This window comes from Trichechus manatus, unplaced genomic scaffold (assembly GCF_000243295.1).
Source record: "Trichechus manatus latirostris isolate Lorelei unplaced genomic scaffold, TriManLat1.0 scaffold00038, whole genome shotgun sequence".
NCBI classification, from domain to species: domain Eukaryota; kingdom Metazoa; phylum Chordata; class Mammalia; order Sirenia; family Trichechidae; genus Trichechus; species Trichechus manatus.
In genome coordinates, this window is record NW_004443974.1 from 6,169,568 (window position 1) to 6,196,974 (window position 27,407).

Genomic DNA, 27,407 nt, shown 5'->3' on the forward strand with positions numbered 1-27,407 from the left:
TGCCTGGACTCCCAGCTGGTTCCTTGCTATAGGCCTAAGAATTCCCCAAGACTGCCTCTCCCTCTCGGCAGCTCTCCTATTTGAGCCTCATACCCTAACACACAATCAGTGCACTGCCATAGAAAGAACATGGCTTGGTATCATACATGCCTGGTTTCAAATCCCAGTTCAACCATAGGTATCATGTAATCTTGGGCAAGTCACTTCACTTCTCTGAGTCTCAATTTCTCACCTGTAAAATGGGTATAATGATGCTTAAAACAATAGCATTACGTTTGTTTAATAGGCTGCTGTGTGGATTGAATGAGACAATCCAAGTCAAAGAGCTGGTACTTAACAGGTGCTCAATATGTTTGCTTTAAAGAATAATTTGCTAGCTGTGCACACAGTAATCATTCCTCTGAATCACCCCCAGATATCACACTTGTCAGCTGAGAACCAGGAGAGGAAATGGTGACATGTTCCAGGGCCACACTCGGGCCACAAGCATCCTCAGAGGTTGCTGGCTGGATCCTGCTGCCCCGGGTGCTTTGTCCCCCGGCTCACCAGAGCTGCCCAGTGGAGGCGGGAGAGTGAGTCAGACATGGGCAGGCTGCAGGGCGAGGAAACTGGGCCTCAAATAAGGGACCCAGAAGATGTCATGTCAGGGCAGGGCCAGGAGCCAGAGGGAAGCCTGAGCCCACTCTCAGCTGCGCCATGGAGGGGTCCTGGGGGAATCGTCTCTCCTCTGAGCCTGCAAGTCACCTTGGTAGAATGAGAGGGTTGGGCTCCATCAGTGGTTTCCAAACTGTTTTGGAAACAGAAGGGACATTCACATAAAGAAACACACACATATAAAAATAAGACTAAACTAAGTGAATATATATATTTTCAATAATGTGCATATAGCTAAGTCAACATTTGAAAAATGGATCAGAAGAGTGGATGGGGGAAGAAGTGGGATTGAGAATGAAAGATAAAAAAGAGAGGGGCCCTGTAGAGTCAATGATATGGTATACCATGAACTGAGGTTTACAGTCAGCTCATTTTTGTGCAGACCAATGGGAGCTGAAGAAGCCTCCATGCCCAGCGAGGCTGCTCCACCCATCTGCTTCAGGTGCTGCACTGGGAGACAGCTAAAAAAAAAGGGGTGGGAGGGGGAACCACCAGAATAGATACTCTCTCTCACTCCCCAGATTGTATGGTGGCTCTGGAACCTGACATGGCCAGTATGAGACCCAGCCTTTGCAGAAGCAGCTTGGGCAGACCCTGTCTCACACCTGTCATTCCCTTCACTTCATGCCATACCAAACTCTTCCCCATCTTCCAAACAGGCTCCTCTGTACCTCCCCCTTGTCCCCAGTACCCTCCTCCATCAATTCCCATCTATTCTATGAAATGCTCACCAGATAGGATCCGGCTCAAAAAGCCCCCCAGCCTGGGCCCCCACAGCATGCTATAGGGATGTCTGTGACATTTACCAGATTGGGCGCTCCTCTGGGGCAGGGTCCACCTGGCACGCGTCTCTGAGTCTGCAAAGCCAGCACAGGGCCCAGCAGACAGCATGTGTTCAGGGAGGGTCACAGGGCAGCAACCAGCCTAATTCCTACAAAGCTTGGATAACAAGCAGCAGTGACCAAGTACTTAAAGAAGAAACCCCCTACCATTCCTTTATAACGCAGTTTACTAACCAGGAAACAGGACTAAGTTTCCAGAAAGGGGGATTGCACTGTCCAGCAGCCCAGATAACTGTGGGAGCCAGGGGCCTGAACCCTTAACCAAAGAGCAGGAAAGAAATGGAATCCCACCATGTTCTGGATTTAAGTGCCAGCACTTCTACTTGCATTAACTTTATTTATGACACAAATAAGACATTTACAAAGCACAACATGAAAGGTATGTAACAAAACAGACATTGGTTTTACAAAAAAGTGCTTACATTTTTTTTTTCCATGTGTGTTTTCCCCTTTTGTTTTGTATTTAAATAAATAGTCTTGACGGCCTGTACGCTCCCAGGCTGCTCTGTGAGGGTAGTGGAGACATGTTTGAACTGCAACATGCTACGGCCATGTGATCCACGGAAGGACTAGATCCTGTGGGGAGACTCAAGGCAGAGTGGGTACTGGGAGACCCTGGGCAGGCTCAGCTGGCCATTTACCACATGGTTCCAAATGGGGCTTGACCGTCAGCAGCAAAAACCAAAGGAAAGGTTAGAGCTTCCCAAGGCCAAGGATCAGTCCCAGTTGGCCCTGTTAACAACAGTGCCCAGCACAGGGCCAGGCACAAATTACTCACTGGATGGGTTCTAAACTGAGCTGCAATGACCACATTCTGAGTGGTGCCTTCTCTTTGCCCTGTGTCAGTTGTAAATGTGTTCACAAGGGAGAGGAAGCATGTTCCTTTCTCAGGTTACATCCCTGCCTAGCCCTACTCCAGGTCCCAGAGCAAGAGCGGCATATAGATTTTCATTTTAAGTGCCAACTTCAAGCATTTGGATTCTGAAACTTTATCTGGACTCAGTGAGATAGACAGCGCTACAATTGATGACTGATATCTGCCATGGGTAAAAACAAGCACAGCTGCTGGATATGTACCATGAACTTGCTTTCCCTGTCCTAGAGTCTCCTTCCAGAAGCAACATATCAGGTTAACCACAGCATAAAGGAGGACCTGGGCTAAAACATGCTTAATAGCAGCCTCTAGAGGGAAATGCATCAAGACACTAAGGAGTTCCAGAACTAAAGGATTAGCTTGGGACAAGTGAATGTCCCCTGACACATCAATCATGGTTGCGTGTAGCCCAAGCCTTTTGGTTTGGGGTGAAGAGATGCAGCAAGATGGGGCAGATGTGAGCACAGCTGTGTCTGGCCTCCATTCTCAGAAGCAGGTGGGGATGGCTCTGGGCAGGGTTGGTGGGGAAGCCCAAAGGGGCCAGCTGGAACCCTGGGCTGGGCACTACTACCTAGGCAGTGGGCACCCTCTCTATACTCAGTATGGGCCCGGAATTAACATGCTGACTGCCATCTCACTGGGCTCTGTTCCCAAGGACTGCAGCAGGATGATCCAGTTCCCCTCTCACTGTCCCCTCAGAAGAGACTGAGCCCAAGCCCTCCCATCAAAGGTCAACAAGTGGCCAACAAGGGTCCCTAACTGTAACCTGACCAAACATTCTGAAATGTCATCACACAGATCAAACACTATCTCTGCTGTGTTCCCTGCTTCCATGATTGATAATTAGACAGGGATAGGGTCTGCCCCCTCCATGCCGAGTTTTCTCTTTCCTCTCCTTAAAATGACTAGTGCCTCTCTGGGCCCAGTGTGCCACGTCCCTCTCCTTGATCTCCAAACCAGTGGGGGTCACAGGCCCCCCAGCCCCCTGCCTCTTGGTCTGGGCAGGCCTCCATCTCTGCCCTACTAGGCCTCTCAGTGTTGGTCAGTGTCTCTTCTCTCTCTGAATTAACTTGACATAACCAGACAGATGGAAATGATAAAATTAGAGCATACTTTTCCTTTGGGGACATCCCACAAACACTGTAGAGTTTTCCAGACGAAAGCAACAGAGTAGATACATTGGGAGTTGTTGGCTATTCAGAATTCAGAGATGGTTCCAAGGAAGTAGTAAATAAAGGCCAATATGGGGGAAAGAGAAAACCTGTAAATTAGAAGGCTGTTGGCATCACGCAATTCAATTCTGCCTTTCACTGTTGTAATCAGCTTAAGCTGAAGATGACTCCTGTTTAAATGGAGAAAATAAGCTGTTGTTTTCATCCTGATTCCAAATGTCAGGGAGCTCTGCCTTCCGAGGGGAGGACTCTGCGGTGCTCCTGGTGGGTTCTGGTTCTCAGCAGGAAAGGAAAAGGCCAGGCCCGGGGGCCGAGCTGGCGGTGGGCAGGCTGGTGGATGGGAGTGGATGTGGGGGCAGATGAATCCCTGGCCACAGCTCGGACTCTGGATTTCAGCGGCTGAGGGGCAGTTGTGGGGTGCCCACGGACAGATGCGGAAGTGCCGGCAGCGTTAGTACTGAAAAAGGATGACCTGCAAGAAGAGGGCACAGGAAGTGGCTGAACCGGGGCCCCACCCTGGCAGCCCCCCAGAGGTCCTCAAAGGCATAGAGAAGGAGGGTGGGCATGGCCCAGATCTGGGTTCAAATCCTGGCTCTGTCACTTACTTGCTGTGGGACCTTGGGCAACTCACTTCACCTCTCTGAGCCTGTTTCCTCATCTGTAAAATGGGGATGACAAAATCTCTCTCTCAGAATGATGGGGAGGATTCACTGAGATACAATCATAACAGCAGCATTGTACCGTTTACTGGGCATTGTACCCTACACCAGGCACTGGGCAAAGTGCGCCACATGCATGATTTCACTGAAGCCTCACCTCAACCCCAGGAGGGAATTCTATATCATCTCCATCTTACAGGGAGGCCCCTGAGGCTCAGAGAGGTGTCAGTTAAGCTGAGCCCTTGATCACACAGCTAGGAAGAGGTGGACCCAGGATTGGAACCCAGGCCTGGCTCCCAGGCATGCTCTCTTTATTACACCACACTGACCCTACCTCTCAAAGGCCCCTATGACAACAGTCATTGAATGCTGACTACATACCAGGCAATGGGCCAAGCACTTCACATGCACTTAATCTTCACAAAGCTGAGAGGCAGGTGGCCCAGACATGACACATGCCTGACACACACACAGAGGCCAGGACCTTCTGCCCATTTTCCTCTTCCTCTTCCACCCAAAGTGCATGGCTGGTATCTCACAGCTGCCATCAACACAGCCAGTTCCCTGAAGTTCAGGTCAAGGATTACTGGCCAGCTGGTCAATAGGATGTGCCAAGAGGAAATTTCAAAGAGGAGGATAGGCTTGGCAACCCATCAATTCTGTTTTCTGATCAGGAATTTTACCCGCCCAGAACTGATCACCATGAGAAGGAGGTGGGGGAAAGGTAATGATGATGAGTATTGTAACAGTAGTAATCATAATAATGACCAATACCTATGGAGTACATTCTGTGTGTCAGATACCATGCTAGGCTCTTTGCATATGTTATTGCATTTACTCTTCACAACAACCTTAGGTGGTGGGAACTATTATTATCCCCATTTTTCAGATAAAGAAACTGAGGCTCAGAGAATCAAAGTATGCACTGCAGGTCTCACAGATAGGTGGCAGAGGTGGGATTTAGAGTCTGCCTGACTCCAGAACTCATACTGCATTGCCTCATCCAATCTGGGGCAATGTTCCTTTTTGGTCCCAGGGACACTTGGCTTTGGTTACTTATCAAGAGAAACTCAAGAGGGATGACCCTGGTAGGACCCTTACTCTCTGTAGGCCTCAATCTCTCCATGTGATCAATGACAGCTTCATCTTGCTTTCTAAGAACCTTCCAAGTTCTGAAGTTGTGGGATCACAGGACATGACCAGGAAGAAATGTGGTTCTGGAAACTCAAACAGGCATGTGTGGCCAATGATGATGTGGTGGAGGCAGAAAGCGCTACCACAAATGCTCAGAGCACTGCTCTCCTGGCCAGGCCAGTGAGAACACTTTTTATGAGTGGATTCTGGAGCCTGCCCAGAGGGACAGTGAGTCTTCTCAAAGCTAGGCTGGTCCAGGCCTGGAGGGACTTGAGGGAAAGCTCATATAGTCCTGTGCTGACCACACACAGCCCCACACCCTGCAGTCTACCAGGCCCCATGGGTCTGGGCAAGATGTAGACAGAAAACATCCTTGGGAGCTGGCAGGAAGGCCTGACAGTGAGACAGCAGAAAGTCATAAAGGAGGGAGAGACACTTTTCTGCAGGGCTTCTGGATGCAAAGCTGGGGACACAGTCCAGCGAGAGAAAACTCTGGCTCATCAGCCAAACCCAGGGGCCAGAAACCCTCTCCCGCCAAAGCTGTTAAGAGGCCAGAATGGGCTCATCCTTCATACTGAGCCAGACATAACCACAGGCTGAGTCAAACATAACCACAAACTGAGCCAAGCAACCAGGAGACAAGGGCTTCTCTCCAAGCATGGAGCCCAGCCCTATACAATCCCAAGACTCCCCACTGCCCTCAGATAATGCCCAAGCCCCTTGGCTCAATGGTCCAGGCCCTCCATTATGTGGCCCTGCCTCCTCCTCTAGCTTTCCTGTGCCTTGGCCACACTAACCAACTGCAGTCTCCCCAAACCCAGGTTCCTCCATGACTCTGCCTTTGCACGTGTTGTTCTCTCCAAATAGAATGCTCTTCTTCTCGTCCCCTGATTATCATTCCCTCTTCTGGGTCCTCAAAGGCCATGTTCATTCCCCCACCCAACTTGTCCCATCACCCTGGGGTGTAGCTGCCTGCCTCCTGCTCTAAACCACGAGCTACTTGAGGGCTCAGGGAATGAGGCATCTCACCTCTGCATTCCCATACCAGGGCCTGACAGGCAAATGCTCTCCTGCAGGAGGGGAGCAGCTCTTGGGATCAAGGCCAGCTTGGGGTCAGGCAGTTGTAGGATCAGTGACAGCTCTGCCCATGCTCCCTGTGTGACCCTGGGCAAGTGCCTGTTCTATCTCAGCCTCAGTTTCTGCAAGTATGAAGCAGAATTCATTATAATCATCCCTATCCTCCTCCCAGGAAGGCTGTGAAGGATGAAGTCAGAGAGAGCACTTTGTAGACTACAAAGTGCTACACAAAGCGAAGCAATTATTGAACTGTGTAAGCTTCAGAGTCCAACAGACTTGCTATGTCACCTCTATGAGCCTTGGTTTCCTTATTTTTACCAAGAGGACAGCCATCCCCATGCCTACAAAGTGGTTAGGAGGCATCAACCAGAAGACGTGTGTAAAGGGCCAGCCACAAACAGAAGAGGCCGTCAACACACAGCAGCTCTTGCTGTGAGTACAACATCAGAGGGGATGTTCCTGGCGCATGATTACCTACCCCCATTCAGCCCAGCCCCAGATTCTGTAGGACTTTGCATTGAACACTACCGTTTACTTTATAAACATATCTGTCCAACGAGGCTATACATCTTCCCCCGCTGTGCCCAGCACAGAGTCTGGTATACAGTAGGTGCTCAGTCAGGAGGAAGAGTGGTAAGGGCTATTCTGGAGGAATGGTTCCCAACCTGGCTGCCCATCAGAATCACATGGGCTTGTTATTACATATGCAGATCCCTGGGCCCGACCCCAGATCTCCCCAGTCAAATTCTAGGGCAATGCTTGGGAATCTATCTTTACAAGCTGCCCAGGTGATTCTGAGGCATGCCAAGACCAGGATCTGTTGGATGGGAGGGTGCCATCCAGGTCCCTTCCCTCTCTAAGGCCCTGGCCCCCTCTCCCTGGACCGCGACACCCACTGACTCACTGGGCTCCCTGTCTTCTGTACATCCGCCAACCCAGACTCTCTGAGGCTGCTACAGTAATACTTCTGAAACAGGTCTTCCAGGGTCTCCCACTGCTCCAGGAGAAAGCCCAGGCTCCTCCACCTGGCAGCCCCAAGGCCCTCGCCTCACCACTCTTCCTCCTGTGGGCCAGCACCATGAAATCGCTTGGGGTTCTCTGAGAGACATTGTAGCCCGTGTCTCAAGAACACCAGACATGCAATCTTTTGACCCATGCTAGTTGTTCCTTCCTCCTTCCCCAACAAACTGATTCTGCTTTCAAGCTTAGATGTTACCTTGTTCGGGAAGCCTTTCCAGTGTTTCTCCTGTGCCCCATCCCCAGGGCCCTGGGCTTCCACATCACAGTTTCATCACATTGTGTTATCACTGCCAGGGTCTGTTTCCCCCTCTAGCCTGTGGCCTCCTCAAGGACAGAGACCATGCTTTATGCATCTGTGTCCCTGGTAACTGACTCAGGGCTGCTGGGCACAAGTCAGTACATAGGAAATGTACATGAACGAATGAATAAATGCACAGGTTCTTATCCAGGCTTGGTGACCTGGAACTACCTGTGCCTCAATTTCCCCATTTCTAAAGCAAGACGTTGTTTTAGAGCAGTGGCTTTCAAGGCTAACCATGAGTTTTCTCAGAGCTGCAGAGAAGGAGGTGAGGCTCCTACCCTCTCTGAGGTTTTACCCAGAGCTGCCCCACCCACTTTCATCTGTGTTACAGAAAAGATTAAACAAAGAGTTCTAGTGCTTTAAAACACACACACACACCTTCATGCCACTGGACTGGGTGACATCTTTGGCCGGTTACTTCTAACGCCTGAGACAACCAGAGACACAGATTCCACAGAGAAGCCCAGGCCAGCTAACCAAGGTCACCTGCTGGCCTGCTGGAACCTGGGCCCCCATCAGCACAGATTTCCACTCTCAATAGACAGGAATGAAAAGCAGGAAGTAAAGGAACCAGTCAGACGACAAAGGCAAGGTGGTGTATGATGTAAGCCCTCCCTGGAACTTCAAAGCTTCAGTAAAGAAACAAAATTCATAAATCTGGAGAAGACCAACCATCACTGGGGACTAAAGAGAGGCTCTTACGAATGGCAGTGCACACAGAGAACCCACTGCAGCTGCCTAGGGTGAGTGCCTAGAGGGCTGTGGCCTGAGTGTGATAGGCAGAGAGGGTCCACCACAAAGTAGCATGCTGTCAACCCAACGACAAGGAATGCTGCTAGAAACATATCCCCAGCATGAGAGCTCTAACCCCACCAGACCCACCCTAGCTCCATTTACCTTCTCACCCCGGTTGGAGAGTGGCCCATCCATATCAGCTTTGAGGTGGACAGGGGGTGCGGTGTAAGGCAGCCGGCAGTGCACCTGCCCACATTGTACCTGACCTGTGGATGAGAGGATGCCTTGGAGCCCATCCCTCAGCCTCCATGTAGGATCCCACCTGCCCCAGGCTCTGCAGCCTGGAGTCCTAGGACCAGTTTTACCTCTGCCATTTACCAGCTGGGTCACACTGGGCAAGATTTCAGTAGGGCTGGTTGAGATGTTCTTTGTGAAAGTCCTTATAATCTATGAAGTGATATATGATGGCTAGGGTACAACTGTACAGCCCATTGATAAATAAACACTCTAAATGAATATATATTGAATGTCTCCTTCATACAAGGCTGTACCCCACCTATTAAGATCCTCCCTCAGGGCCTTGTACTTTCTTATCCCACAAGGGTTACCCTCGTACCTCCTAGAGGACTCTGCTCACGTGTCACCTTCTTCATGATACCCTCCCAGACCACGCTATTTACAATTACAACCCAACATCACAACCCACCCCAATCCTCTCTGTCCTCCTTCCCTGCTTTTTTTTTCCTCCTTAGAACTTACCATCATCTTACTCACTATGTATTTTTATTATTTATGTGATATTATCTGTCTTTATCAATCAGAATGCAAGCTCCATGAGGGCAGGAGTTTTTGACTGTTTTCTAGATTCTAGGTCTAGGTCTAGGCCTGGTATCTACTAGGTACTCTTTAAATATTTGCAGAATGAATCTCTAGCCCCGATTTTAACACCTAAAACTGTTGGGGCAAGTTCATCCTTGTGTCTGATCCAAATCTCTCATCCTTCAGCCTGTTTACCATTACAGTGGAAAAGATCATTGCCTGTCTCTTCTTCCCTAGACATCATCTTTGGTCACTGGGGACAAAGCCCTGGACAAAGACTTACAACCGATATGTGACTTTGGACAAGTCACTATGCCTTTCTGAGCCACAGTTCTCCCATCTGTAGAATAAAGTAATTGGATTTAATAGGGGATTCTCAACCTAGGGTGTTCTAAAAATCCATAAATAGTGCAAAATTACAGAGCAAACTGTGTGTATATGCATTTTTCTGGGATCTGGTTCCAAAGATATCATCAAATTCTAAGCTATAAGGCTCCAGGAAACTCAGGATCCTGTGATTTTTGTTAATTGCAAAGCAAAAGTTCATTTTTCTGGTGTCTGGTTCTAATACTTTCATTAGCTTCCCAGCTGGCAGGCTTCAGAAAATTCCCGGCCCCACAACTGTAGTTAATGGTAAAGCAAAATGCTGAGATGACTTTCAGTCACGCAGCAAAATGCAGCAGGTCCATATGCACTGCGCACCTCCTGCCCCAAACTGGGTTCTGCCTCAAGGGGATGAGAAAGGGGTACCTTCAGGCCCTCCTCTGGGCACTAAAGACAGGTTTGGGCCTGGTCAACAAAATGTGTGGGCAGAGTCCTGGCCAGGGGTTCTGGAGGCCATGGCCCTACTCCCGAGGGGGTCACCTAGATCCATTATCAACTGTCCACATGAAATGTTAGCTAGTTGCCCAGACCCCTGGTAACTAGAGAGCCCCTGATCCTTGGTGCCTTTAACAGACAATCCAGGTGTTTAACATGGGCTCTGTGCAGCCTGAACATAAGTCATTGCTTAGAAAACAAACACGGAAAAAGTCCCTCTTACTGAGCAGATGACTGAGAAATGAAACAGTATAAAGAGACATGGTTTCAACTGGCAGCCTAGGGCAGTAGTCAGGATCCTAAATGGGGACTCTGGACCCCTAATTCTGCCAACAAAAACCACCAAAATCACAATAGCAGCTAATCCTTATTCAGTACTTACTAAGTGCTGAAGACTTTAAATCAGTCATCTCATTTGACGCTCACAACATCACTTTGAGATAGGTACTCTTATTATCTTCATTTTTACAGATGAGGAGACTGATATTCAGAGAAGCTAAGAAACCTGACTAGTGTTAAACAGCCAGTAAGTGGCAGGCGGGTGAGATATAAAGCCTGGTCGTCTGACTCCAAAGCCCATGCTCAACCATTAAGGAATACTGGCCCCCACTACCTTACTGTGGGCCCTTGGTTTCCTCATCTATACAATGCAGATAGCGATCTCTGATGTTTAGAGACATGAATAGTCTGGTCAGTACAGAGACTGGCACATAGCAGGGGCTCAATACACAGTAGTTCTCTCTCTGACCTCTTTTCTCTTTCCCTTTTTCCTGCAGCCAGAGAAGGGAGGAGTTTTGTTTGTTGCCATGTGTGTGAGTATGTTGTGGCCACTTCTTTTGTTTTTTTCATAATGCCCAGCTTCAAGGAAATGATCAATGAAAACAACCCCAAAGAGAAAGAAAACCTGCCACAAACACCTACTCAGTAGCAGATTCACACAATGCTCATCCCCCAGAAATGCATGTGGCTACTCCCTCACTCCTCCAGGTTCCCACTCAAAGGTCAGTCCACCATGACCCTCCATGTCCCCCACAGCACTCATTCGTGGCTGACATGCCTGCCCTATCTCCTTTATTTGTTCATTGTCTCTCCACCCATCTCCCACTCTGGAATGTCAGCTCCACAAGGACAGAGGTTTTGGCCTATTGTGTTAACTTTTGTATCCCAGTGCTTAGAACCCAGAAGGCACACAAAAAGTATTTACTGAATGCATGAATGGATTCTCACAACCCTGTGAGCTAAGCAAGTATTATTATTACAGTTTACAAATGAGGAAACTAAGGTTCAAGGAGGTTAGGTGACTTGCCCAAAGTCCCATAGCCTGGGTGCTGCTGCCACTCTGGCCTTCCACTCCACCAAACGCTCCCATGTTATCATTCCTTCTGGGACAAAGCCTGCCCACATTGGTTCCACTGCCCACACTCTTCCTCCCCAACTGGTGATACCTCACTAACTCCTACCCATCGTTTGGGTCTCAGTTTGCTGAGAGACAGCCCCAGTCCACATCTCTAGACATTCCCAGCCAGCACCTTTCCTACAAGAATTATCACAATTAAAACGACACCCTTCTCTGTTTGATTATCGCTCCAGGCTGTCTCCCCCACCAGAACACAGGCTCCCCAAGGGCAGGGACCCATCATCCTGTTCTCTCCCTAGTCTCCCGGAACAGAGTGGATGCTTAGAAAGTACTTTTTTTCAGTGGCTGAACGGCTTGTCTGTACTAAGAGCTCTGACCCACTGAGGCAGACCTGGGAACTCCTCGCGCCCAGATCTTCACCCGCAAGGCTCTGTAAGGCTTCCCCCACGCCTTGGCCTCGACCTCACCCCCACCCCGCGCGCGCTCCTCTGCGCCACCCTCTCCGGTAGACCCACGTGCCGCGGTCACTTACTCTCAATGTAGCCATGCAGGGTGACCATGCGAGCCCGCTCGGGGCTGCTGAACCGGGAGTAATGGATGTCGTCCGACAGGGCGGAGGGGAGGCGGGACGACGGTGCCCCCGAGGGCGGCACGGGATGCTGCGGCGTGTGTTTTTTATGACGCGCCCGGCAATTTTGAAACCACACCTGGAACGACAGCCTCAGCAGCCTCAACCTCACGGAAACAGGTTGCACTCGCCTCGTCACCGGCTGAGGAAACTCTGCCACGTGCGTCGCGACCCGCGGCTCCAAAGCCCAGCTACGCGCTTTAGGGCCTTCCCCCAGGTCTCTACGCTCCTCCCCAGACACAAAGACCCCGCCCCGCCAGGCCCCACCTGGATGACCCTCCTGCTGAGGCCCGTCATGTCCGCCAGCTTCTGCAGCGTCTGCGCGTCGGGGTTGTTGTCCTGCGCGAACTGCGCCTGCATAACCTGCCAGGCGCCAAGGGGATGGAGTGGGTGGCGGTGAGGCAGTAGCGCGCGGGGGGTCTCAGAGGCCCCGGCCCAATCAGAGACTCCAGCCCGGCGGCCACGCCCCAGGCAGCTACAGCCCCTCTCCGCCACCCGCGGGTCTGGGCCGAGGGGGAGGAGCCAAGAGGCCCCCGAGGCCCCGCCCATGCCCCGGCCGCGCGCGGCCTACCCGGGTACCTGCAACTGTTCAGCTGTGAAGGACGTCCGCGCTCGCTTGGCCGGCTTGGGCTGACTGTCCTGTTCCGAGGGCACTGCCCCCTCCAGCGTGAGGCCGTTCCCTGGGGGCGACAGAAGCGGCTGACCACGCGACCCCATCTCTTCTAGTGGCAGCCTGGAAAGGATGGGGGTCGGGGGTAGGGGGAGCTGGTCCCTGGAAGGGTCGGGAGCGGAGTTGGCTGGGAGTGGGGAGCCCCGGGTCCTAGTCTCTGAGCTCAGTCTTTGGGGAAGGAGCTCGCGTTTCTGAGCGTCCGCTCCGTACCGGACGCTTCTCTTTCGGTATATCATTTACATCTCACAGCCCTGGGAAAGGGCGCCGTTATCCCCGTTTTACAGCGGAGGAAACTTCGGTTCCGAGGAAAGAAAACAAACCAAAACCTCTGTCCCGGACCATTCGACTAGGATTCTGAAAGCTGGCTGACCCTAGCCCCCCAAAGTGGGCTTCCCTCCTAGCTAAACTGGGGGAAACCAACTGCTGATGGAGACTGGAAATAAGCAAGTTACAGAACTATGATCCCATTTTTTGTAAAAACGGGTAGAAGAAAAAAGTTGGACGGATATACGCCAAGGTGTTAGCGGTCGTTGCCTCCGAGGGGTACGATTAAGGACACTCTCTACTTTCTACATTTCTGTAATAGTTAAAGTTTTTACAAAAATCATATGCCACCTTATTTCTCTAAGGTTTAATTTTGTTAAGTGGAGTATATATTAGATTTTTTTCCCACTTATATTACTTTTACAACCATACTAAACCACTAAATATATTCCCATTTATTTTTTACTACCTTATTTTTCTAAATACAAAAGTAACATATGCTCCTTACCAAAAACTCAGAAAATAAAGATAAGCACAAAGAAGAAAATAAAAATCACCAGCAATTCCATCACCCAGAGATAACCACTGTTCACAATTTATTGTAATATATTGTAATTAGGAAGAAATTATGTTGGAATAAAACAAAAGAAACACTCCTATATACATACATAGAAAAAATCTGGAAAGATAAAATAAGAAGGGTGGTGGCATTTGGTGTGATCTTTCTTTTCTTCTTTTCTGCTTACCCATTTTCTCTAGTTTTTCTAAATGAACATCTGTTTTGTTTTGTTTTTAAGTCTAAAAAGTAAAACAGTAGCCAACAGTGAGGGCTGGTCAATAAGGGAGACTGGAGGCTGGAGCCTCCGAGGCCCTCTGGCTGTGAGAGGTAGTGTGTAACTGGCAAGGCTGTGACTAGGGGTGGTCCTAGTTGGTCCACCAGGGGTGGAAGGAGCCTGGGGTCACTGATGGGCCATGGTGAGGGGAACGCTCTGGCTCTGACTCCTGGGTTTCCAGCCCAGCTCCACTGCTGACTTGCCTGCCACTGCAGATAACTTTATAGCACCCCAGCTTCACTTGCTCCCCACTTAGCCCTCATCCTGGCAGGAGAAAGTGATGGTCCTGGCATGGTCAAGGGCAGGGGCACTCTGTGAGACTCCAACTGGACCCCAGGTTGGGCCTGGAAATTGAAGCAGGCAGTCCATATCCCCACCCTAGAGGTCGAGCTAGAGATGGGGCAGACATTTAGTGATAATAACATCCTCTGGGGGAACTGGCAGTGCAAGAATTGGTGTGCCTATGCTTTAGATGGGAAAATGAAACCCATGGAGGCAGCCACATCCCAGCAGCCTCCCTAGCCTTGTGAGTTCTGATTAAGGAGTGCTGGAGCCCTGGTGGCACAGTGGTTAAGAGCTTGCTGCTAACTAAAAAGGTCGGCAGTTTGAATCTACCAGCCGCTCCCTGGAAACTCTATAGGGCAGTTCTATTCTGTTCTATAGGATCAATATGAGTCGGAATCGACTCAACGGCAACAGGTTTTTTTGTTTGTTTGTTTTGGAGGTTGCGGGGTGGGCTGCATAGTATGGTGGTTTAAGAGTCTGGGCATTGGAGTCAGGCAGGTATACTAGTATGTGACCTTCAGCAAGTTACATACTGCAGATAACTTCTACCTATTTCCTCAGCTGCAAAATGGGGATATGCCACCTACTTCCTAGGGTTACATAAAATAATCCATGCTACAGATAAGTTAGTAGCTTCCACAGACCTGGACAGGGGTATTATAAAAAGGGTCCCTGCCTCTGTCCACAACCCAGCCTCCACACCCCTACTACAGCCCCCATCCTACCTGTGACTCAGCCCTCACAATCGCCCCAAAGACCTGAGCCTGCCCTATGTGTCTTCGGTAATCGCAATGTCAGAACCAGAAAAGATTTAGGAATCATTCTAGCCCAACATCCATCTTGCACAGACTGAGGCCCAGAGACAAGGAAATTTCATGTGACAGCACAGCCAGCCAGAAGCCAAACTGGAGCACAGGTGTCCTGTCTCAGAGGTCTGAGCTCTGTCCCCGTACAGTTAGAGATCCTGGTCCAGGATGAAACCCCCACCCCCCAAACCTCGGGCTTGGAGCTTCTAGGGTGAGGTGAAGTTGGGGGAATAGGGTCGTGTCCTCTCTTCAGGACTGGCCTAAGCCTGCTTCCAGGCAGCTTGAGGGGATGAGACAGGCCAATGAGAGCTGTCCAAAAATGGAGCAAACTACACCATTAGGAGAATCATCTCTAGCATTTACTGTCTCCTGGCTTTACTACACCAGCTCAGCTATCTGCCCCATTTTAGAAATGAGGAAACACAGTTGCAAAGAGGGCAGTGGCTTGTCCAAGGTCATGCAGTATGAGCAAATAAACGGTAGAGCCAGAAACACTGGCTCCACGCCCAGCCCCACCCCAGCCCACCTCCAGGCCATCTAGGGAGAGGCACTGGGCAGTTCCTGGGATGCTGGGGTGGAGTGGGAAAGGGCTGGGGGCAGAGGTGCAGCTGGATGCTGGGCTGTGCAAGTTGGTTACCGTTCTCCGCGGCCCTCTTGAGGTTCTCGATCATGGTGTCATAGTGGATACGGCACAGCACCTTCTCCTCCACTAGGCCGAACTCCTCTCCCGTAGACAGCTGGCGCTTGCACGAGAAGCAAGCGAAGCAGGCCAGGTGATAGGCGTTGCCGCGTGCCCTCCGCACCCAGTCGCTGGCATAGATCTGTCGGCCGCACCTCGCGCACTTGGTCCCGAATCGGCTGCGGGGACACCGGGCCGGGGAGGAGCATGGTGAGGCTCAGACAGCCCCACCACCACCACGCCGCCTGCTCCCAGCCTCCTAGCCTCATTGCCTACCTAGGCTTTTGCATTTTCTTTTGCCTGGATCCACCACCCGTCTACAGCCAAGTCCCACATAGATGGTGAGCTGGTGGATGGTTTTTATTTGCTTCTTGGTACTTTCCTGAGTTTTCCAAATTTTCTACCATAAGCACTTATATTTGTATATGATATTTATTTGTTTATTAAGACAGATCGTAACTATTAGGAAAACATAGTAATAATGATAATAGACACAATTTTTAGCATTTACCATGTGCCCAGCAAGATTCTAAGTGTTTTACATGGATTATCTCAATTGATCCTCATTTTGCAGATGTAATTTGTCTAAGGTCATACAGCTGGAAAGGATAGGAACCCGAGCCAGTTTCCAGAGATGAATGAGCTGTAACCCCAGCTCTAGAGAAGCTCAGAGTTTCTTGGAAGAATAGAGAGATATGAACTTACTGGCTATGCTACCCTGGGCAAATTGTTCAACCCCTCTGAGTCCTCATTTTCTTTGCCCTGAGCTGAGCAAAGATGACAACAGCAATGACTACTACTATTTGTCTAGCACTTTGCAGTCAACTAAGTACCCAGCTACTCCGAGCATACCAGGATTCCAGCCTAAGGAACCAGACTCTGGAGCGTTCTAACACTGAATGTTAAAAAAGACAAAATAAATCCTACCCAGACTCAAAAGCCCAGCTCGGATGTCCCTTCCCCTCCTTGATATAATTCTTCCTCTCCTCCTTCTCTCCACTTTGCAGAGTGGCTATTTGGGTATGGCTATATCCACCACCAGTCTGGGAGTCCCTCCAGGATGCAGCATAGTTCTTTTTGCCCTTCTCCTAGAGGTCAGCTCAGGGCTGACCCCTGGGCACCAAGGAGGGTTTATTCCTTTTGTGGATGACTCTCCCTGTGACCCTGTTGCAACCCTTTAAGCCTCAGTTTCCTCCGGTGTACACTCACTTTCAGGGAATGATGCCACAGCTCATCCAGTGCCTCAAGCTTGGAAACCTAACCCCACACCAACCGATTATCAGGGGCCATGAGTTCTGTTTCCTAAGCATCTGTGGATCCATCTCCTCCTTTCCATCTCCACTGTCACCATACTAGACCAGGTTCCCATCATCCACTCACCTCACTGCCAGTCTCTGCCCTGGTCTCCCTGCTTCCAGTCTCGCCCCTGCCAACCCACCCTCCACACAGTAGCCACAGCAAAGTTTCCAAGGTACACATTGAATCTTGTCCCTCCCTTGCTTAAAATCCTTTGGTGGCTCCACAGTGCCCTCAGATCCATCCAAGATCCTTGGGGTTTACTCAGCCCATTTTGTCCCTAATCTTTCTCAAATCTTCCTTCCCCTTCCCCCAAGCATGAGTCTCAGTCAAGCACATTGGAAGTTCAGTGCTAGGCCTCCCTGGAGGACTTTCCCACTCCTCAGGCCTTTGCACACGCTGCTACCTCTCCCAATACGCCCTCCAGCAAAGTCCCACAGCTCCCAACCGGCTCTCTCAGCACTGATCACACAGGTTTATAAATGTCTGGTTCTTGGTTCTCCCCCTCCACAGAGTCCCAACCTCCTTTTGGGGAACGAGACTAAGAAATCTGCCTCTGTGTCCCCAGGGTGGTACCCTTCCACCCAGAGGGGCATTCAGAAACGCTTGAGAGTGCGTGAATAAACCAGCCCAGCAAAAAACGCTCTGGTTACAGCCTCGACTGCCTTGGCAACTTCAGGTAACTGCCGGTTGAATAAACGGTCTTTGGTCGAACTGAGGGCAGAACCAGGAGGCCCGGCTCGGCCACTCTCAGCTCCTGGAAGCGCCCCAGAGCCCTCTCTCTCCGACAAAGAGAGCAAGGGGACATTGACCCGGAAGGCACGGTTTGCTCACGCCGCAGGGCGCGTCTTTGACCGTCAGCAGCCCCACTAAGCAGACGCAATGCTCAACCTTGGAAATTCCGCTTCCCCTGGGCAGAGCCCAGCACTACCCGTGGTCTCTGTTCCCAATCCTGCAGTAGAGGGTAGAGGAAACTGCTTTGCCCACCGCAGCCCACCCCCGCTGTGGGGCCGATCCTGAGTTCCGCCGCCCGGCTGGCGGTATTGGGAGTACTTTCTGGCCACCGAGAGGGGCTAGCTTTAGATTATTTGTGGTTCAGGAGTAGGAGGCGACCTGCCCTGTGCTAAGCCCTTGCAGCAGGCAGGGCTCTGGGGCGCAGCGCCTTCTTTGCACCCTGTCAGCTTCGTCGCAGCCCCGCGAAGTGGGTGCTCTGGTGCTCCTTTGGCATGTATGTAATCGGAGGTTCAGAACCAGCGAGCGACTTGTCCAAGGCCACACAGAGTGTGGGGCTGCGGTCTCTCGGAGGTGCAAAAAGGACCAGCAACCTACGGGAGTTGAACGGCGAGGTGGAAGATGGAGAAAGCCAGGATTTGGGGTGGATGAACAAGAAGTCCTAGTCTGACCGCGCCGCATTGCCACTTCGGGCCGCTGGCCCTGGAAACTCCCGAGAACCCGGTCTGGGGCCCAGCCTTTTCTGGAAGGCAGGGGACGAGGGGAAGGATCCCCAGGGAGAGGGGCGAGACAGTGCAGGAAAGGTCCCAGCTCTCAGAAGCTAGGAAAGATTGTCGGCGTCTCCGGCCTGCGGTCTCCGTGCGCCTTGGCCAGTGCGCGGCGCCAGAGTGTGCAGTTCGGCGTCCTGGCGCTTGGCTTTGCGGGGCAAGTCCAGGGACGCATTCGAGACTCCCCGCATAGCACGGATCTTCTCGCCCCAAGTCCCCAACGCCTGGGCCCGGCCTGCGCCTACACAGGTCGCTTGCAGTGGCTCCATCTGGGCAGTCCAAGGCGGGCGCCGCGAGTGACCTCCAAGCATCTTCTTCTCCCGGTCCCCAAGGCCAGGGAGGGGAAATACCCTGAGCATGACATCTCAAATGTCAGGTGTGTCTCCATCTCTAGGATCTACCGCACTAGCCGTGGCTCAGCCCAGGCAACGAAATCTTCCTCGCCCTGGATCTTTCGCGGAATCATTATTCGGGTTTGGATGCGTTGCGGACCGCTCCAGTAGCGCGTCCCCACCCAGGGCAGGGGTCAGAGGCACAAATAAGCGGCAGGAGGAGGCTTGCGGATCGAGGCTCTGACAAACAGGCTTCTCTCCAGGCAGGCTGAGAGTCCTGAGCCGCCGGATTCCGGAAACTGCGAAATCGGCGGCAGACGCAACGAAATTTCAAGAAAGGGGCGCTCAGAAGCCGCAAAGGGAGCGCGGAAGGAATCTGGAGGCGCGCCTACTGCCATCCCCGCCTAACTGTGAGGTCCAGGCGGCGCGCGCCCCTCCCTGGGTCCTGGTGCGCCCTGGACGAAGGCTCAAAGTACTGAAGCGCTTTAAGGATGAAGAGGTGTCAGACAGACACTGCACATCCTGGGGCCAGCCGAAAGGAACCGGGTGAGCACGGCGCACCGTCTTGCCACATATTCCCCGAGTGGGGAGCACAGATTATCTGAATATCCGTGGTCGTGCGGAGGGATCTGTGCACCCAAGGCCAGGTCAGCCCCACTCTCCCCGCCTACCTCACTTGGATGCCTAGTAAACCCTCAGAACCTAACAAATTCAATGACCTGGAGCCCACTGGGGTCTCACTACGACCTCTTCCCTGAAATTATGCTACTCCTTCTCCATATGGGAAAATTCAAGCTCCAAGTGGAAACGCGAATGTTAGTTACCAAGTTCGGGTACGGAAACTCAAAACAGAGTTCACTTATTTTGTATTCAGGATGCTCACTTGACGGCCTTAGACTCTATGTGTGAAACAGGGGAGATTGGAGGTGGAGCCCTTCCTATCCCCTCTGCTCCTTCCCTTGTATGCAAAACCCTTTGGAGAAGAAGCCGGAGAAAACCGAACCAGCAATTAAAAGGTTAAAACGCCCCGCCGCCTCGGAGGTCCTGTCCCAGGCCCCTCCCCCGAGCTCCCCTCTCGGCTCCCCCAACATCTGTCCCCCAACAGCTGGCGGCCGCTGGGCCGCTGTTGGCCGCGGTGGGGGGCCGCTTCCCGGCTTTGAGCCTCCCCGGGGACCCTCGCTCAGGGGGAGGGTATGGTTCTCCCGCTGGAGCCCGCAGACTGGGCTTGGGATGGAGTTGTAAGGCCAGAGAGGGCTGGGAGTGGGGTGGGGGGTGGGGGGTGCTTAAGTCACATGACCCAAGCCGAGGGACAGGAACTCTGGCAGCCTTGGCCCAGTCCAGGGCACTCTCTGAACCCCCACCCCCATAAACACTAGGGGAGGTGGTTAACCCTTCACTCCCCACTCCCATGGTTAGAAGGCAAGAGGGCCAGGTACCCTGGTGATCTAATCTTGGCAAAATTGCTCCTGCCCTAGTGCTCTCAGGGCCCACCCAAGGAGCGTCACACATCAGAGTACACAGTGGGTGTTCTCATGCTCATTGAGGAGCCAACCAAATTGGGTAGGGACTCTCAGGACAAGCAAAGAAGGGTCTTTGCCATTTGATGGGCCCCACCTTGCACCGAGGGGCAGCTGAGATAGCTCAGATATAGAAGGAGAGTATTGCGGTGTTAGGAGCAGGGATGGTGAAGCCAGTCAGTCATGGGGCCTATCCAGACCCTGCCACTTTCTAGCTGTGTGACCTCATCACTCGGGGCCTCAGTTTCCCTTCCTATAAAGTGGGAGTTATGGGAGTATCATACTCACATGGTAGATCAGAGGATTAAATGAGCTAAGGCGTGTAAAAGGTTTGACACGGTTCCTGGCATAGAGAAGGGTGCAGTGCATTTTGATGATGGGTGCCCTTGCCCCTGTCCAGCCCCTCTTCCACTCTCTCCTTCACTTTGTGACCCTGGGCACTTGATTTTTTACTTTCCCAGGGCCTCAGTCTCCCCAGCTATACGATAGGCACATGCTCTAGGAGGCTGAAGGAGCCAGGAGGGCCCTGCAGATCGGGTGATGCCCCATTTGGGGGGCAGCAGCTGCAAGCTGGCGGAAGTGAGAGGACTGTGGGAGGCTGTTTGGGGGTGTGGTTGCTGAGGGCAGTGGAGATGTGAAAACCTCAGCAAGGAACACTATTTTTTCCCAAGGAATTTTCTTTGCTTTTTGGAAGAAAATGAAAGAAAAAATGGTCTTCACAAAAAAAGTGTGGAAATTAAAAGCATTATCACATTTCCCAAATGGTAATTTTCTTCTATTAGGATTCTCAGGTGGTGAGGGGTGGAGGTAGGAATCTAGTTGAACCCCCAGGGCTGGTGAGTTCCCTGTTTGGAGGATGAGTTGAAAAAACGGAGGCAGAGAGGTTCAGTGGCCTGGCCAGGGGCACAGAGCCAGTGGAACCAACCCCCCTTCCAGTAATACAAATGAGCCAAGGGCAGCACTACGACCACCCCCACCTCCCATGCTCTGTAGCCACCTTCCCCTTCCCCGGTGAACTTGGAGTTCCTTACTAACCTCTTAACTTCCTGAGCCACCAACACTGGTTCTGCCGGTGGGGATTGAAGGAGGGTCTACCAGATAGACAGAAGGAAGGTGGCAAGGAGCGTAGAGATGGAGGATAGAATTGAGGTTAGAGGACCAGAGGGCCTTGAGGTCTTGACTACTCCCTCCCGCTGACCCACCCTAATGGGAGATCTTGGCCTCTCTTTAGGCTAGGTGCTCCAGTCCACATACCACCAGACTCTTGACCCTGGGCTTGGCTTTAGGAAACAGAAGCCTAGAGAATCTCAGCACATGACCCCTCCCTGAGCCCCAGCTCTCAAGAAGGGAACTCTCTCTCATGCCACTGTTCACACTGTCTCCAGGAAGAGCTTCCTCATAGCAGCCACCTCACAGCAGCCACCGAGAGCCTGGGCTGCCTCTCCAAGCACACAATAGTCCTTGCTTGGCGCTCTGCCGGCTATTTCTCTCCCTTTTTGTGGATTTTATTATTTTTGATACAGGTAGGACAGGTAGGACTGGCAGGGAGAGGTTAGGGAGACCTGGCTGAGGGAGAAATGATGAGAAAAGCCCTGGCCTTTCCGCAGAAGAGCCACAATTCTGTCCTCTACCCAGGCGATGGGAGCTTTTATTCTCTCCTTTTTTAAAACAAAAAACAAAAGATCTGGTTTAGTTTTGTTTTGGGGGCTCTTGTCACTGGAGAAAGATTAGTGCCCAGAACCTGCAGCCCAGAAATGGCTCAGCCCCCATCCTTTCAAGCAGGCCCTGTTCCTCAAGCTGCACAGGGGAAATAACATCAATGGACTGTGTCCAGTGACCACCCTGCCAATGGTAACAATGTGCTACTCACAGCACCCACAGCACCTGACACCGGGGGACCATTACCAAACCTTTCCCCTTTGCTGACCTCCTTGGCAGCTCAGGAAGACAACACTGGAAGGGGGAAACTGAGGGCAGAGAGATGCAGTGGCTTGCCTAAGGAAACACGATGATTCAGTGTTGGCCTGATGAGCCCAGGCTCCTGCCTCTCCCCAGAGCTGCACACCCTACCCTCTACCCCACCACCAGAGGTAGTGGAGGCTCTGAACAGTGGAGTCAGGTCTAGTTCAACAAAGACTAGTAAAGCACAGCCTACAAGGAGGCTCAGTCTAGCCAGGGCATGAGCTGGGGCTGGAGATGCAGGGATAAAACATTGGCAAGCGGCTCCCAGGACTGCCAGGACCATCGTCACCAGAAGAGCTAGGAGAGGGGTCCTGTCCTGCCTCTACAGAGTGAGGCCCAGACACCATCCTACTGGATTCCCCAGGCTGGAGCCCTGTCTTTGACTAGCTGATAAGTCCAAGGAGCCCTGAAACAGCAGCTAGCCTTTTTCTTTCCTTCCTTTTTTTTTTTTTTTTTTTTTTAACCAACTGAAGTCAGGCCTAGAGCAGGGAGGTGGCTAAGCATAACTCTAACCCCTGTTTTCTGCCCTGACCAAACCAACAGTCAGATGGAAGTGTCAGGGGAGACATCAAATTCTGTTCACACATCACACACATCTGCTTAACCGTGAATGCGTGCCCTTCACAATGATAATCTCCCCCTGGCATATACACACAGGGTTCCACATTCACAAATATACATTCGCATAGATAGATACAGAGATAGACAGGATCACATCCTGGATTCCTCATTGCCTATGTGGAAGGCTTTAAGCAGGAATGCCCTCTTGGAGGAAGGAGTGGGGATGGGGAATGATGGGATTTCAGAATCCCTTCACCCTACCTCATTCTCTCACCTCTGGTCCTGTCCGTAATCCTGTCTTGACTACCTTGCACAAACACATAAAATCCCAACATGTACATATAGACACATTCTCGCTGTTCACACATGAACTGAAAGACAAAATGTTTGTCAATAAAGGAACACACACACTATCCAAACACCCCTGACACAGCTCAGTGACACATTTGCCCAGCCCAAGTGCACAGATTCCAGATAATGTGACACACATACACTCTTTTTATGCACAGTCCTAGGCCACCTGGCAGAGCCCCCCAGTCTCCCCCAGCTGCTCACTCTTTCACAGCCATCACACAAAGGAAGAATCAACCCCTTTCACCAGGCTTCCTATGGGTTTCCCATAGCATCCCAGCCCCAAACCCTGAAAACTTCCTCCCCTAGACTCAAAGTTCTCTCTTTTCAGGACCCTGGAGGCTCAAGACCAGGGGTAGGAAGGTGGGCGTTGCCTTCCACCATATTCTCTGAACTCTCAGAGGATCTTCCTGGGGGCAGAGGTCTTCCCAGAAAGACTGAAGCCCGGACCTTTCCTGAGGCAAGGATGGGAGGATGTCTGGGGGTGGGGGTGGGGGGCAGTGAGAGAGCAGCTTTCTCCACTTCCTGAGAAAGCACTTGTGAACAGCGTCCCTCCCAGGAACCAATCCCACTCCAGTCTCCTGGGACTCAGTAGGCCCGTAGCCTGACATCAGGCCAGATTCATCTTTCCACCGGGATGGGGCGGTCAGTCGTGGCGCCCTTGACCTCGCAGTGACCTCGACCCCTAGACCTGGTCAGACCCCCGCAGCGTGGCTAGAAACGAGGCGCCCACAAGTGGCGGCAACATGGCGGTATGGCAAGAGGACCTCTGTCTTGAGCTGCCGGACACGGCTTGGCCGCGCGGAAAGCACGGCCCAGAGCAATTCCCACTCAGGGTACTGGGCTGCTGCGTCCGACTCTGCCCTTTCCGATCCCGGCGACCCAAATCCGGAGCCAGAGCCTGGATCCTCGACAGGCCGAAGCCGGGGCTGGAAACGACGACGGAACTGTGACTGGAATGGGCGCTGGGACCCCAGTGGGACCCTGGACCCGAAATGCAACACGCAAGGGACGCCTGAGTCTGAGCTGAGGCAGAACCGGAGACCGAGGCCGGGGCTCAGGACCAGGCTCTTGGATATGGATGGGATCGGATCTGAGACGGATGGGGCCTAGTGCTTGGGGCCCGACGAAACCCGAACCCAGAGAGGAGCCCAGGTCAGAGTCAGGGTACGAGTATGGAGCCGAGTTCAGGGTCCGGCCCCGGAAGGACCCGGGCACTGCTAGAGTAGGGTTCCAGCGTGAACCCAGAGCAGCAGCCACATCGCGGCCGGGATCTGGAGCCGGTCCGGGCCAGAGCCGGGAACCTCAGAGCTCGACCGAGGCGCTTGAGACCGGAACTGAAGTCTGAAACTTAGGCAGGACCCGAGGCGGAGCCAGAGACGCGACCGGGCCACGGGAACGAGAGGCGGATCGCGGGCCCGAACCTGTGACAGTACCTGCGCGCGGCCTGGAGCTCCGGGTTCGCGGCGTCGTGCCGGCGGGCAGGGCCCGCGCGGCGCGCCGGGAGTGTACTCGGGACGCCTGAGCTTGGGAGCTGGAGACCCCGCGCAGCAAAGGCGGCCTCTGCGAGCGCCCGGGTCCTGCCTGCGGCGGTACTGCTGGCTCAGCTGCCGCAGCCTACCTGAAGTAGTCCATCTTGCAGAAGATTTCCTTGTTCTTGATGTAGCAGCTGTTCTGCTGCCGCAGAGACGTGCGACACACGGAGCACTCGAGGCACCGCACGTGCCAGATGAGGTTGTTGACCTGGGGAGGGGGCGGGGAAAAGGGGCGGCTCAGCGCTGACCTCTTTCACACAAGTCTCCAGCCTCCTCCGCCCGGTTTGCAGACCCAGACGCTGGAGCTTAGAAGGTGCGTATGACTATTTTTCTTCTGTAACACTGTGGCTTAGGAAGGCAGAAATAAACTCTTCCCGTTTTACAGATGGGAACTCGGGGGCTCAAAGAAAACTAACACTTGGCCCAAGACGGCCCAATCAAGTAGAGGCTGAGCCGGGATTCGGAATGAAGCCGGCGTTGCTTCCCGCCGGTCCTCAGGGCTGCACCCTTTCCCTTCCCCAACACATACACGTCCGCGCGCGTGCGCAACACACACACACACACACACACACACACACACACACACACACACACACACACACACACACACACACACACACACAAACACACACCACCCGCCCTTGTCTCACCTTGAGCAGATACCGGTCCAGAATCTCGAGGCCGCAGCTGGAGCAGATGTTCTTGCCTGTGGACGGCACAGACGAGGCCGCAGAGGGCGGCGAGCAAACGGATGGTGTGCTAGGTGTACAGGGGGAGGCCCGACCCTCGTCCTTGTCCAGAGCGCCTGCCAGGGCCTCGGCGTCGGACTGAGCCTGCAGTAGAGAAGAGAGGGAGAGCGCGGCGCTGAGCGGGGCGCGCAGAGTTGCCGCTGTCTCGGAGACAAATCTGGGGCTCTAGAGTGCTGACAACGAAGTCCCCCCGGGGCTCCCCGCCATGGGCTGGAGGACAAGAATGGAAGGGCCTATTGGAGAGGAAGGGACGACCTCAACTTTTAACATGCGCGTCTTGGGTGCCGGAAGCGGTCAAAGGCCACATTTCTGGCTGGAAAACGGAGGCTCAGAGAGGGGCGACGCCTGCGGGAAGTCGCCGAGCGCGTGGACCAGAAAGCCGGGCCAGGTCCCCAGGGCTGGTTCGCAGGGGACCGGGGACCGAACGGACTCACCATGGTGGGCGGCGCAGTCCCCTCAAGGCAGCGGGTGTTCGCTTTGCAGCCGGACCCAGGCTGGGCCATCACCTGGGGGAGGGGGGGTAGAGGAAGCGAACGCAGGCGGCGGCGGCGGCGGCGGCTGCAGAACTGGCTCCGGGCAGCCTAAGCCCAGCGCCTCCCCGCGCCTGTTATATAAACCCGCGCCGAACAATGAGTCCTAACTTTGTAGTGGGCATTTAAAGCCCTTCCCCACAAAAGCGGTGTCTCTCTAATGAAGCAATTTGAATTTGGATTGGATTTTTTCCCTCTCTCTCCCCCTCTCCCTGCACTTAACCCGTGGCTCTTGAAGTAATCGCTTAGTTCCCTTGCAATCCAAGCCTCCGAGGGGGAAAAAAACACGCGCACACACACAAACTACCTGCAATTAGAAATTGTCGTGAATGCCCAAGATAAGAGGTAGCCAGAGTGTCAATTCCAACTGTCAATCAGTGAGATCCATCAGGCCGCCCAAAGAATTGCAAATTTGATTTTTTAATGGTAGTAATTAAAAATCGAATTTTTCTCTCTCCACCCACCCCCCTTCCTCGCTCCCTTCTCCTCCTCTCGGCACAAAATGCAAAAGGGAGAAAAGAGAGAAAGAAAGAAAATAAAAAGGAGATGAGAGGTAAGGAAAATAAAACCCGGAGCGCCTGGAGCATCAGCCAGCCCGCATTGCGCGCGCGGCGAAACTGACGCGGCGATATTGACACGGATTTGGGCGCTTTTCGAGGGCCAGTCCGAGGGAAACCCGAAACAAAATAGGGGCAAGAGCGGGGGCAAAATGGGACCAAAAGGAGAAAAGAGAGGCTTCCAGGAGGAGGAAAAAACACCCTCCAGCCCTTCGGCGCGCCCAGGACCGGCCCCGCTTTGGGATTCGCAGCGTTGCGCCGGCACAACCCCTGGCGCATCGGCGCTATCAGCGCCTATTCAGACGGACAATACCGGCCTCGCCTCCTCTTGATTCGCTTGTGTTTTTGCTAAATCGCTTTTTGAGAAATTCCTCCAACATTTGCATAATGCGTTCCCGCTTTCCGCGCCCCCCCCCCCGCCCCGTGCTCGTGCGCGCTCACACACTCACATACACACTCGCAGGCGCACCCCCGCACCCCTCCTCCCTGCCGCCTCCCGCCACCGGCCCGGCCCGGTTGGGTCCCGGCCCTTGCCAATCCGGACCGTGGCCACTCGCTCGCTCGCTCACCTGGTCGGTAGAGCGGCCGCCTTCGGCCGGCAGCCGGCAGCCCTCCGGCAGAGCCGGAGCGGCGTTCTCATGCTTCCAGTACATGGGCCGGGGAGCGGCGGGCTCAGCGGGCGCACAGCGAGCAGAGCAGCGCCAAGGGGGGCCACGGCCGCCGCAGAAGCAGAAGCTGAAGCAGGAGCAGGAGGAGAGCGGAGGCGCCGGCTCCACCGCCCCGGGCCCGGCCTCAGCCCCGGTCCCCGGCCTGCGCCCAGCCCCGGCCTCCTTGGCTGCCGCTGCCGCTGCCTCCAAAGAAGGTCCCGACAAACTTGGAGAGGCCCCCGT

General features: G+C 53.0%; 1 protein-coding gene across 3 annotated transcripts; it reads right to left on the reverse strand.

Annotated features, from left to right (window-relative positions):
- Nucleotides 1-1,789: 1,789 nt before the first annotated feature.
- On the reverse strand, nt 1,790-27,269 carry LHX6 (LIM homeobox 6). Of its 3 annotated transcripts, XM_004375624.1 has the most exons (10): nt 27,087-27,269; nt 25,865-25,936; nt 25,332-25,514; nt 24,768-24,889; nt 15,587-15,807; nt 12,671-12,771; nt 12,359-12,454; nt 11,996-12,170; nt 8,631-8,734; nt 1,790-4,014 (listed from the first exon to the last, which is right to left on the reverse strand). In XM_004375624.1, the coding sequence occupies exons 1-10, from the start codon at nt 27,168-27,170 to the stop codon at nt 3,994-3,996; spliced, it is 1,179 nt and encodes a 392-aa protein (XP_004375681.1). In that variant the 5' UTR covers nt 27,171-27,269; the 3' UTR covers nt 1,790-3,993. The 3 variants fall into 3 exon arrangements, with proteins under 3 accessions (XP_004375681.1, XP_004375682.1, XP_004375683.1); XM_004375625.1 differs by lacking the exon at nt 8,631-8,734 and having other exon boundaries at nt 27,087-27,232; XM_004375626.1 differs by lacking the exons at nt 8,631-8,734; nt 27,087-27,269 and adding an exon at nt 26,746-26,867.
- Between the last annotated feature and the right edge of the window lie 138 nt (nt 27,270-27,407).